General features: G+C 36.4%; 1 protein-coding gene across 1 annotated transcript; it reads right to left on the bottom strand.

Annotated features, from left to right (window-relative positions):
- Positions 1–3,111: 3,111 nt before the first annotated feature.
- LOC122026062 lies at positions 3,112–12,653 on the bottom strand. The gene is made up of 2 exons (XM_042584709.1): positions 8,292–12,653; positions 3,112–4,074 (listed from the first exon to the last, which is right to left on the bottom strand). The coding sequence occupies exon 1, from the start codon at positions 12,651–12,653 to the stop codon at positions 11,292–11,294; it is 1,362 nt and encodes a 453-aa protein (XP_042440643.1). The 3' UTR covers positions 3,112–4,074; positions 8,292–11,291.
- Positions 12,654–13,044: the final 391 nt, after the last annotated feature.

Consider the following 13,044-nt stretch of genomic DNA (forward strand, 5'->3'; position numbering starts at 1 on the left):
CGCGTGAGGAGGAAGATGAGAAGGATTTCGGGTTCGGGGAAATTATCAAGCCCTAAGTTCCTTTATAACTCCGGTATTTCTGTTAACTTGTTAAATAATTTTGCTATCTATTCTAAACAAAACCGCCCGCTTGCACACTTGGCTAGCTGCGTTTTGACCGGGTCAAAGGTTGCAGGTTCGATTCCTCAACCGAACCTTTTATTCTCCTTTTATTTTCTATTTCCTAACTACTGCTTAATTATATTTCTTTCCCTATTCGATCAGCACGCCCGCTTGGGTTTCTTGGTCAGCCGGATTCGCTTAAGGCTTGGCTCGGCTGGAGGTCTCGGGTTCGAATCTCGACTTGAATATTTTTTTGTCGAAACTTCTTTCGTTTAGTAAAAATACCAAACGACCTCCAAAAATTACATAAAAATAATCTAAAAATTTCTGAAAATCTCTAGAATATTTCTATAGCATTTTCAAATATTTTTAACCACTATTAGAACTCATAATGATGAATTTTGGGTCGTTACAACGTCCTCACCTACTCCACTCAGGAGTGTTTACCTGTTGCCAGTTGATCCTCCAGATCAAGTAGACTTTTGCTCAGCGTCCGAAGTTTCCGGTCTTCATACTGGATGTCCGCTCCACGACCTGTCCAGTCTTCCACCTAGTTCACGACACCAGGATTTCAAGCCAGGGTTATCACCCCTAGGATTTTACTCGAAGCTCTCGACCCGCCAAGATTTTTCGCCTAGGGTTACCACCCCCTAGGACCTAGGGTTACCACCCCTTAGGATTTTCCCTTTGCCTAACTGCATCTAGGACTTTTCCTCACCTAGGGTTACCACCCCCTAGGACCTAGGGTTACCACCCCCTAGGAGGGGTTATCACCCCCTAGGGTTTTCCACCTGCCTAACCGTAGCTAGGACTTTTGCCTAAGTACACTTAGGACTTTCCTACAATCTCATTCAAACTCGTTAGATAACAAAATAACTTAACTTTGGATCCTTTAACATAATCAAAACACAGGTTCGATCATCGGATGCTTCCTGCACTAACAATCTCTCCTTTTTGATTATGGTAACATGGTTCAAAGTTAAGTAAAATATAATAATAAATAATGGAATTCAAACAAGAGCATGAATGCAATAATTCAAAAAAAACTTTATGCTCCCCTTTCATTATGTTTAAATTCATAATTAGTTTAAATTCTTAACTTTAACTTTTCTCTCCCCCTTTGACATAAATAAAAAATAATATTAAGTTGAGAGAAAAAATATAAAGATAAAAATTTTTTAGCTCCTCCTGAAAGGTAGCTCTTATTTGAATATTAGTTTTACAAGAAGAAAGAAAAACTTAGCAAAAATTTTAGGGTGTGTTTGGTTTAACTTATCATGTCAAAGGGGAATAAAACATAACCAAATGTTGTTTGGTTCAATTTAGGTAATGCAACAAAAACTTTTTTGTTTGAAGATTTTAATGAATAAGCTAGTTTAATATTTTACTATATTACCCTCAGTACATAATATTATCGTCGTCATTATTATTATTATTATTATTTAAACTCTACTATATTTTTACTATATTTTCATGTTTTTCTTTATTTCTATATATTTTTTTATTTTGTTTGTTTTTTATGTTTTTTATTTTACTTTTTTTTTATTTTTTTTATTTTTAAGGTTTTTAAAAAAATTTTATGTTTTTTTTACATTTTTTTATTTTTTTATTTTAAAGGTTTTTTAATTTTTTTTTATGTTTTTTTACATTTTTCTATTTTTTAATGTTTTTAACTTTTTTTTAATTATTTTTTACTTTTTAAAATTTTTTTACGTTTTTTCTAATTTTTTTATGTTTTTTTTTCTATTTTTTAAATTTTTTTTTATGTTTTTTCTATTGTTAATGTTTTTTTTATTTTTTAAAAGTTTTTTTACAATTTTTTATTTTTTAAAATTATTTTTTTATGGTTTTTTATTTTTTATTTTTTTTTACGGTTTTTTTTTAAAATTTTTCATTTTTTTCTTTACATTTTTCTTTTTTGTCACATTTTTCTCTTATCCGAGGGTATTTTGGGTAAAAAAAATTTGTTAACCCCAGAATCAAGAAAAACCTCAGTTTTTCAATTTCTGGTTGCATGACCCTTTTGCTGATGTGTCGGGCATGAAACATTACTCGGGAATCATCGATTAGCTAAACCAAACATGATTTTTGTTGATAACTGATAATAGCCTTCTTGCATGTCACGTGGCACATCAAATTAATAAAGAGTGGAACTCATTAAGCATAAAGACAAACGCTGTAGTATGGAGTCCCAAGTCGTATTTTTCCAAGGATCAACTAATGAGTGTGTATTCAATCAATAACCATGCAAAATAGAATTAACGCAAGGAAACCTCTTCAACAGTCCTAAGAAGATTGAAACGGATTTAATAATTGAACTTCTAACAAATGAGAAGAAACTAAAGACTAACTCAAACCGATCCAAAACTCTCTTCACAACCTCCCTCTAAGTATTCTTAACCTCACAGCATCAAATAAGAAAATGAAAAGGCAACAACACTTAATCTCAATTTGATCAACAACATTCACTTTAACTGCTACTGAATTCCAGGATCAGAAATCATATTAAGAGGTTAAACATTTAATCTTAGCAAATCAATCCTCAACTCTAGTTCTAATTCAAATTGCTTCACCTAGAATTACTTCCTTGACCTAACTTCACCGAAACTACTCCTCATCAGTTCAATACTGATTGCAACTGATCTTGCCAAATGAAATTCAGAATTCAAATTAATAATTGATTTTGCTGTCAAAGATTAAGAAATGAACTTGTGATAATTAATTAGTTTGCAATGAGAGCATAGCTAGCTAATGGAGCTCCTGAATTATTAATGAAACTAGGCAACTAAAAATTCTAATGCAGAATTGGAAGCAAACATGTTAGTCTCAGTTATTCTATGAAATAATATTCAAATCTGAATGTGGTTCGGTGAGAAGAACTGTAAGTAAATTGAGATTTCGGACAAACTCAGATCTAAGTGAAAGAAACCATTCTTAAATTCAAATCTAAGATCTAATCCTGGAGATTGATACTTCAACCGAAACTCTAACAGAGAACTAAAAACAGAGTTTAATTCTAAACTAACTTAGAACTGCAACATTTAGAAATGGGTTGTGTTCAATGAAACAAACAGAAACAATAAAATTCTACAACTGAATCTAAGATCTAGGAAAAGAAAACACTGTAAAACATTCTCAACTCCAGATCAAAGACCAAAATTCCTTCTCGTCGCTGATTTGCGAAGAAGCCGCAGAGAACGCCCTTGTGGCTCGCAACAGCTTCCTCTGAAATCTTCAGCTAGTGGCTAAAAACCTCCAAGCCGCAGAGAACTCCCTTGTGGCTGGAGATCCTTTCGCGTGAAGAACAGAGTATGGAAGTGGTGCTCGGAGCTAGAATCGACTGATCAATCCGATTTAAAGAACTCCGAATGAAAATGAAAGAATAACGATTGAAGGAACTACTGGAGAACTCTAGTAAAGCTCCTTGAACGCCAGAAAACCTCAGATCTTGGGAACGCCCTTGGATCCGAGGGTGATGCGGAACGCGAATGATTGCAATCTAGAGAACGCCCTTGGATTGTGATGTTGCTCAACACTTGCTAATTGCCGTAGAGTCCTGAGTTCGCTGTTGTAGTTGGAATCAAGGTCTAGATCTGAAGAAGAAAATGGGAGCTGCGGCGTCGCGCGGAGAAGGAGATGGAATAGTGATTGCGTCGCGAAATCGAGCCCAGGAGCTACTGTAGCTTCTCAACGTTTTTAAACCTCACCTCATCTGATCCAACGGTCCAGAAAAATCCGGGCTTGATCAACGGTTGGATGAGCTTAGATCTAGATAAAAATCTCTGGATCTTCATCAATGGTCCAGATCTACCCCTCCTTAGGTTGGATGAACCAGATGCTTGATGGATGGCTCAGATCTAACTAATCTTCAATGGACGGTCCAAATCAATCCAGAGCTTGATCGCTCTTTTAAGCCCAAGATTTGAGCCCAAGTTTGGTTCAGATTCATCCCAATCCAAGATCCTTTGATGCCTACAAGATAATAAACAAATATTAGCATCAAATTAACCCATAATAAAATAATTTACAATTAAGTCCAAATTCGATACAATGAATAAAATGTGATGTAAATATGGGTTATATATTTGAAAACTACATCAAACCACTATTATATGAATGAGATTAGTATAGTAAAATCATGGTTATCAAATTCTCCCACACTTACTCTTGAACGTCCCGTGAAAATCAAGAAAACTAAAAAAATCCTACTTAAATGGCACCCCCTAAACGAATTCCTTAACATGATTAGAAAATAAAGAAGGTAAACCATCTAAGATTATCGCATTCCAAAATCTCAAGCATTCATAGACTCCAACTTTACTCTTAGTTAACAACGTAATAACTTCCATCTATCATGAGTAAATTGAAATTGATTTCACACTAAAAATCTCACAAGATAAAATTTTTGTGGCCCTCATTCTATCTCACATGTAATCACAAAAGTGGAGGGCGCTCATGCTACTTATGCTTCTTACCCTACCATATGCTTGCTTATCTTCTACTCTCTACCATGATCATAGAAAACAATCACATTTATAAAGGTTAATCATTGAAAAGAGAATGCAAAAATATGAAAAAGGAAAGATGAAAAAGAATGTATTGATTTAAGTTCTAGTGGAAGACATGGATACAAAGAATGTTATCTAATGAATACCGACCATTCTTCTTTATTTCTCTTCCCTTTCTTCCTAGACTAAAATTGTACCAATTCTGTTGGAGTTCAATGTAAGCAAGAACCATGTCATCAATTCTCTGTTAAAGTACACCAGCTTCATTTCAATTCAATTCTCAGCTTTTATGCATTTTCATTCCTAATCAGTCCTACATAGTTCCTGAGTCAAATGTTCATTGCTCACTTAAGTTTTTTTTTTTAGGTTCGCAGCAATATCAAATCTGAATTTCAGTTTTTACTGTTTAAAGTACCACTTCTCTAATGTTCTAAGAATTTCAGAACAAACTTTGAAACTTAGCCAATTCTGCACAGTGAGCAACTCAGCTTCCCTTCTCTAAATCTTTCTTCTGAACCTAATAACTACTGGTCAGAATTTGCAACACAATCTTTGCACAAAACTGATACTTAATTTCCTTTTCCTGAATTCAATCTTAACATTTCTGCATTTCTTGGATTCTGCTTTTCCATCTTCTCTTCAGATTTCAGAGCTTTCTGAATTAAAGAAATGTCAACCCAAGAATCTGCAAGAGGTTTCTAGATACATGAGATGGAATGGTTTTCTACAAATTATTTTCGAATTTTAATCTATTTTGATCAGATTAAGCAAGCTCATTGTTGTTTCAGAGCTTCTAAACAGTGAACATTCCATTTTCAGATTGTTTCATTTCCAGCATTACTCAATTCCATAATTCAAATCCACTGCTCGAATTCAATTAAAGCTCAAGCTCTCCCCCACACTTAAACTTCATTCCGTCTCGGATTGAAAATGCCACCATATTTATTCAATTTATAACCTAAACAGATGCAGCTGCAAATCTCAACTCTAGGTTCTGAAATTCTGGGCACTTCCAGGTTATGAAATTTCTACATTCTGCAGCCATTGATCCTTTAATACCATTTGTCTATTCATGTTGCCAGGTTCCCCTTGAACTTTATCAGATGTTTGATACTACTTCCAACTTTTGATACGCATTGGATACTTAAACATCATTTTCATTATATCTGGATCTACACTATTTCAGCAGATTCTAATATCCACCCTCTGCTGCATCCAGTTCCAAAACTACATTCACAGATTGTAGCCTTCAACGTTTAAACAGTTTCAAGTGCTTCTTGAATTTGTACAGCATCTCCAGAAATTACTGCAACCAATGAACTATTTCAAATATCTTCAATTCTGAAATTGTTTCTTTTCATAATTCTGCAACTTCTGAACAGCTTATCAAAGCTTGTTCAATCTTCAATTTCCGTGTTTGCAGTATTAATAGAAATCTAAGATACCATTTGTTACTGCATTTTGTAGCATTTCCTTTTAAGCTTATCCTTTATTTAAAGGTCACTTCAATTTCCGGCACAACATTGATACTAAGCTTTTCATTCTCATATCCTGCACAATACAATGTTCAATCTGCACAGTTCTCTCATTTAAAAAAAAATGCAATTCATTTCAGAACACCAGAACATAATGTTATTACCAACCAAAAGAAATCCTTCAAAAGAATCAATCACTTAGCACTTTCACTTCCCATTCTTGAACCACTCCAATGTTCTTCATGCAAACAAAATATAATCCACAAATATCATCCAAAAATTCCTTCCCCCACACTTTAACTAAATCCTCCTTGGCCAAAATATTCATCATATGACAAACCATGTATCCATATTTAAAAGATTCACAAATGAAAAGGCATAAATTGACATGATGATAGCAAGAAAGAATAGCAAGAATTTGTGTGGAACAAAGAAACAAATAGATTTACCTCCAAAAACATGATTTAATCTATTGGATTGTGGTTTTGAAAGAATCAAAGCAAGCGCTAGAGTGTAATAACACAAGTGCATCACTCAATTAAGGTTCATCCTCACTAGGTATGAAAAAGTATCAATTCAATTACCAATCAAATGTCCATTCTTAAGTTGCAACCTTGAGAAAATTAGAAATCCATAATTGACATTAAGCCCCAAAAATAGATATTCAAATCTAGCTCACATTCTCTACTTCTAATATGTTATAGAAAAATTGCTAAGGGGGTACCATTTTTATTCACAGTAGAGAGTTTATTTTCTTACACTAAACTATTATTTGTAAACCAAAGAATTTATTAAGAAACTAAACATGCCATAAGGAATGAACTAAAAGCTAAGTTGTGAAAGCAAAAGAATATTATTGTGTGAAAGCAAAAATAAAAGCTAAGTTGGAACAAACTCCCCTTTAATTGGGTAGATGGCATCAACGTGTTTCACTATCTCCATTTCCATTTGGTTATTGGTTTCATAAAAAACTTTAAGTCGATGCCCATTCACCTTGAAAATCCGGCCCGAAGACTCCTCCCTAATCTCAATAACTCCATAAGAGAAAACATTAGTAACAACAAATGGACCTTCCCAACGAGATCTCAATGTACCTTTAATAAATTTGAGCCGTGACCTATATAAAAGCACCTTGTCACCAATATGAAATTCCTTACCCACAATGTGCTTATCATGAAAGTTTTTGGTCTTCTCTTTATAGATCCGTGCGTTCTCATAAGCTTCCAACCTAATTTCTTCAAGTTCTTGAGTTGTAACTTCCTTTCTTCTCTTGCTAGGCCAACCTCAAAATTGCAAGCTTTCACGGCCCAAAATGCCTTATGTTCAATCTCCACTGGAAGATGACAAGCTTTACCATAAACCATTCTGAAAGGAGACATTCCTATAGGAGTCTTAAAAGCCGTCCTATAGGCCCAAAGAGCATCCTCCAATCTCTTGCTCCAATCTTTCCTATCAAGCCTCACAGTTTTCTCAAGAATTGCCTTCACTTCTCTATTTGATACCTCAGCTTGCCCATTTGTTTGAGGATGATAGGAAGTAGAAATTCTATGTGAAACCCCATATCTACTCAGCATAGCCTTCATCTGACTGTTGCAAAAATGTGTCCCTTTATCACTGATGATTGCTCTAGGTACTCCAAACCTGCAGAAAATATATGACCTGACAAAACTCACAACAACTGAAGAATCGTCAGTCCTGGTGGGAATAGCCTCCACCCATTTGGAAACATAATCAACTGCCAATAAAATATATGAAAATCCAAAAGAGACAGGAAATGGACCCATGAAATCAATACCCCATACATAAAAAATCTCACAAAATAACATATAATTTTGAGACATTTCATTCCTAGGTCCTATGTTCCCAGTTCGTTGACAACTATCACATGATTTACAAAAAACATAGGCATCACGAAATATGGTAGGCCAATAAAAACCACACTCTAACACTTTCCTAGCTGTCCATTGTGGTCCAAAATGGCCACCAAACTCAGATGAATGACAGAATGATAATACAGACTGAAACTCCAAATTAGGTATGCATCTTCTAATGATTTGATCACCACAAAATTTCCACAGATAAGGATCATCCCATACATAATATTTGGAATCACTTTTCAATTTATCTTTTTGAGCTTTTGAAAATTGTACAGGAAAAACTTTACCTACTAAGAAGTTAACCAAATCTGCATACCATGGAGACTCACCATGAACCCTAAAAAGCTGCTCATCTCTAAAATCATCATCAATAGCTGTGTGATCTAGTTCCCCTTCAATTCTGCTCAAATGATCTGCAACCAAGTTCTCCTTCCCACTCCTATCACGAATCTCCAAATCAAACTCCTGGAGTAGAAGCATCCATCTAATCAATCTGGGCTTAGCATCAGGCTTCTTGAGGAGAAACTTCAAAGCTGCATGATCAGAAAATACAACCACGTGAGAACAAAGCAAATATGAACGAAATTTATCCAAAGCAAAAACAATAGAAAGAAGCTCCTTTTCTGTCGTAGTGTAATTGGCTTGAGCCGAATCCAAAGTCTTCGATGCATAGCAGATCACATGTGGTGCTCCTTCTACTCTCTGTGCCAAAACTGCCCCAATGGCAAAATTCGAAGCATCACACATAAGCTCAAATGGTAATGTCCAATCCGGTGGCCTGATGATAGGTGCAGAATCAAAGCCTCCTTCAATCTCTTAGAAGCTTCCTTGCACCTCTGATCAAATTGAAACTCCACATCTTTTTGAAGAAGCTGTGACAGTGGAAGAGCAATCTTGCTGAAGTCTCTAATAAATCTCCTGTAAAATCCTGCATGACCAAGAAAAGCTCGAACATCCCGCACGCATGCAGGGTAAGATAAAGAAGATATAGCACTAATTTTAGCAGGATCTACCTCAATTCCTCTCCTAGAGACTATATGTCCTAAAACAATATCATGCTCAACCATAAAATGACATTTTTCAAAATTAAGTACCAAGTCTGTCTCGATACATCTATCTAAAATCCTAGACAAATTTCCTAGACATGCATCAAAAGATGAACCATATACAGAAAAATCATCCATAAAAACCTCCATGCAATGCGCTAATAAATCTCCAAAAATACTCACCATGCACCGCTGAAAGGTTCCTGGAGCGTTGCAGAGTCCAAATGGCATACGTCTATAAGCGAATGTACCGAAAGGACAAGTGAAAGTAGTCTTCTCCTGATCCTCTGGTGCGATGCAAATATGAAAATATCCTGTGTAACCGTCAAGGAAGCAATAATGTGACTTACCCGCCAATCTCTCCAACATCTGATCAATAAAAGGCAAAGGGTAATGGTCCTTCCTGCTTGCCTGGTTCAACTTCCTGTAGTCTATACAAACTCTCCATGAATTCTTCACCCTGATAGGCACCAACTCATTCTCTTCATTAGCCACAACTGTTACTCCAGATTTCTTTGGTACCACATGAATAGGACTTACCCACTTACTATCAGAAATAGGGTAAATGATACCTGCCCGTAGAAGTCTAGTCACCTCTTTCTTTACTACATCAAGCATCAGTGGGTTAAGTCTTCTCTGGGGCTGTCTCACTGGCTTCACACCCTCCTCCAAATAAATTCTGTGCATGCAAATAGAAGGACTGATACCAGGAATATCTGCTAATGTCCATCCAATGGCCTTCTTGTGCTGTCTCAGAACCTCCAATAATCTGCTTTCTTATTCTGGTTCTAAATTCTGGGCTATGATGACAGGTAACTGCTGGTTCTCTCCTAAGTAAGCATACTTCAAATGTGGAGGAAGTGGTTTCAACTCATCCTGTGTCTGATCAATAGAAGGCGATTCCAGGGGTAATGCTTCTCCTAAGCAATCCCCTACGCATACTTCTTCTTCTCTGAACGATTCTAGGGATAGAGCTTCTCCTAAGCAATCCCCTACGCATACTTCTTCTTCTCTATGAAATAATCCACATGACCTATCATCCACTCCCAAATTTGTATCATTTTCGAAAACTGTAGTCAAAACATCACTTGAACCAATCTTTGCAAAATCTGAATCAATCATTGAAAAGAAATCCACACTATCCAGCTCCTCTGAGATATCCAAACTAAGAATAGAATGATCCTCTCTAGGATGCTTCATAGCGTCAAGAATACTGAATCGGACCACTGTATCACCTATCTCCATAGAAAGTGTGCCCGCATGAACATCAATTTTGGTTCTTGCAGTCTTCAAAAATGGTCGTCCTAGAATGAGTGGAGATCTACTGGCCAGATAGTCTCCCTCCATATCAAGAATATAAAAATCTGCAGGGAAAATGAGTTCTCTCACCTTAACCAATACATCTTCAATAACTCCGGCTGGGTGAGTCTGACTGCGGTCAGCTAATTGAATGACTACTCCTGTAGGTTGTAATGGTCCAATGCCCAAAGTCTGAAAAACTGATTTTGGCATCACATTTATTGAAGCTCCCAAATCCAACATGGCATCTTTAAAAAGACTACTCCCAATCTCACAAGGAACTGTAAAGACTCCAGGATCTTCACATTTCTGAGGGACTGTTTGAAGGAGTGCAGATACATTTTTGCCCATGCTAATTAGCTCATTCCCTTTCAACTTTTTCTTATGCACACAAAGATCCTTCAAATATTTTGCATATTTTGGAATTTGCTTAATCATTGTGAGTAAGGGGACATTAACCTCTACCTTACTAAATAAATCCACAAGCTCTTGAAACTCCTTAGCTTTCTCCTCCTCTGCATCTCTTCTTGGTTGAACTTTGCGTTGAGGAAAGGGTAAGGGAAGGCTCGGATCTGAATCTTTCTGAGTTGACTGTTGATACTCTGAAATTCCAGATTTGTTGAAATATGGGGTTCTTGCTGGAACTGGCTCAGCTGGACAAAAGCTGCTGGAATTTTTCGAAATTAAGCTTCCATCTCCTTGTGAATGCTCCAAATTTAATGGATCAATGTGAATTGGAATAGAACTTGAAGTTGGCACATTTCTAACCTCTGGAATTTCATTTATGCTGGAAATTAGTTGCGGATCTGCTAGAAAAAATTCCTGATTTGCTGGATCTTCATCACTTGCACTCTCTGAAATTCTTCTTCCACTTCTCAAAGTTAATGCACTAACATTCCCTTTTGGATTAGGAGTTGTTTGGGAAGGTAATTGACTTGATCCTTGTGCTTGAATCTGATTTATGCTGGAAGCCAATTGCCCAATCTACCTCTCTAAATTTTGAAGAGCAGAATCTGTTCTTTGCTGGTTCTGATTTTGCTGAAGGATTTGTTGCATCAATTCCTCCAATCTAGCTTGCTGTGGATCTGAATTTGAAGCATTATTGGAACCTCCTTGAGTTAAACTCAATCTTACAGGTGCTGGAATTGCTTGCTGTGGCCAATTCTGCCCTTGCTGGAAATTCTGATTTTGAGATTGATAATGCTGATTCTGATTCTGAAATTGCTGATAAGGCTGATACGATTGCTGATATTGATTTGTAGGGTGGTAATGCTGCTGAAAACTTTGCTGATGCTGCTGGAAACCTTGCTGAAAATTCTGATTATGCTGCTGATTTGGCTGATTCGAAGATGGTTGTTGATAAAACGAATTACCATACCTCAAATTTGGATGATCTCTCCAACCCAGATTGTATGTAGAAGAATGAGGATCATATTTTTGTTGGAGTTGGGCTCTAGAAAAGGCTGCCAAAGACTCATCCTGATGGAGATTCGGACAAAGTTCTGAAAGGTGATCTTGACTTGAACAAATGCTACACACTACACTTTGTTTACATGGAAATTGCATAGTTGGCACATTAGAAGATTGCGTTGCGTTGTTCAAAGCTAGTTGTTTCACCAAGGTCGTTAATTCCATCAATAAATTTTTTATCTCCTTTTGATCATTTGAAACCATTTGAACTTCACCAACTCCTCTGGTCGTGAGTGCTCTACTTCCAAATTGCTGTGAATTTTCAGCCATGTTCGAAATTAGTTCCCTTGCTTGTTCTGGAGTTTTGTTCACTAAAGCTCCTCCAGCCGCTACATCTATCATACTTCTATCCATAGGTAACAAACCCTCATAAAAGTATTGAACTAGCAACTGCTCACTAATTTGGTGTTGAGGACAACTTGAACATAATTTCTTGAATCTCTCCCAATAATCATAAAGTGTCTCTCCCACCACTTGTTGAATCCCACAGATGCTTTTCCTAATAGTTGCAGTCCTTGAGGCTGGAAAGAATTTCTCCAAGAAAGCCTTCTTCATATCAATCCAAGAAGTGATAAATCCCGGTGGTAAATAATACAACCAATCTTTTGCTGCTCCAGTAAGTGAAAATGGAAAAGCCCTTAGCTTGATATCCTCTTCTGAAATTCCTTGTGGCTTCATGGTTGAACATACCACATGGAATTCATGCAAATGTCTATTTGGGTCTTCTCCAGACAATCCTTGATATTTCGGAAGCAAATGAATCAATCCTGATCTCAACTCAAAATCTCCTGCCAAGGTTGGATAAGTGATGCATGAATACTTGAATGCCTCATCAGGAGCTGCAAGCTCCTTCATTGTCCTACTATGATCAGCCATAGGGGTATCTGAAGATGATAAGGAACTTTCTGAGTCCTCTGAAACTCTCTTGAATTCTCAAAGCCCTGAAAGTCCTTTCAATCTTTGGATCTAACTCAAACAATTTATCTGTCGAAGACCTAGTCATGAAAAAAAATTCAATTGAGCATTCAAGTAGATATCCTGTGAAAACAAAGAATATGCAAAACAAAGAAACTAAAGAGATGCACATTCTAAAAACAAACACACATTACTAGTTGAAAACCTTCCCCGGCAACGACACCAAAATTTGATATTAGCCTTCTTGCATGTCACGTGGCACATCAAATTAATAAAGAGTGGAACTCATTAAGCATAAAGACAAACGCTGTAGTATGGAGTCCCAAGTCGTATTTTTCCAAGGATCAACTAA

This window comes from Zingiber officinale, chromosome 1A (genome assembly GCF_018446385.1).
Source record: "Zingiber officinale cultivar Zhangliang chromosome 1A, Zo_v1.1, whole genome shotgun sequence".
NCBI lineage: Eukaryota > Viridiplantae > Streptophyta > Magnoliopsida > Zingiberales > Zingiberaceae > Zingiber > Zingiber officinale.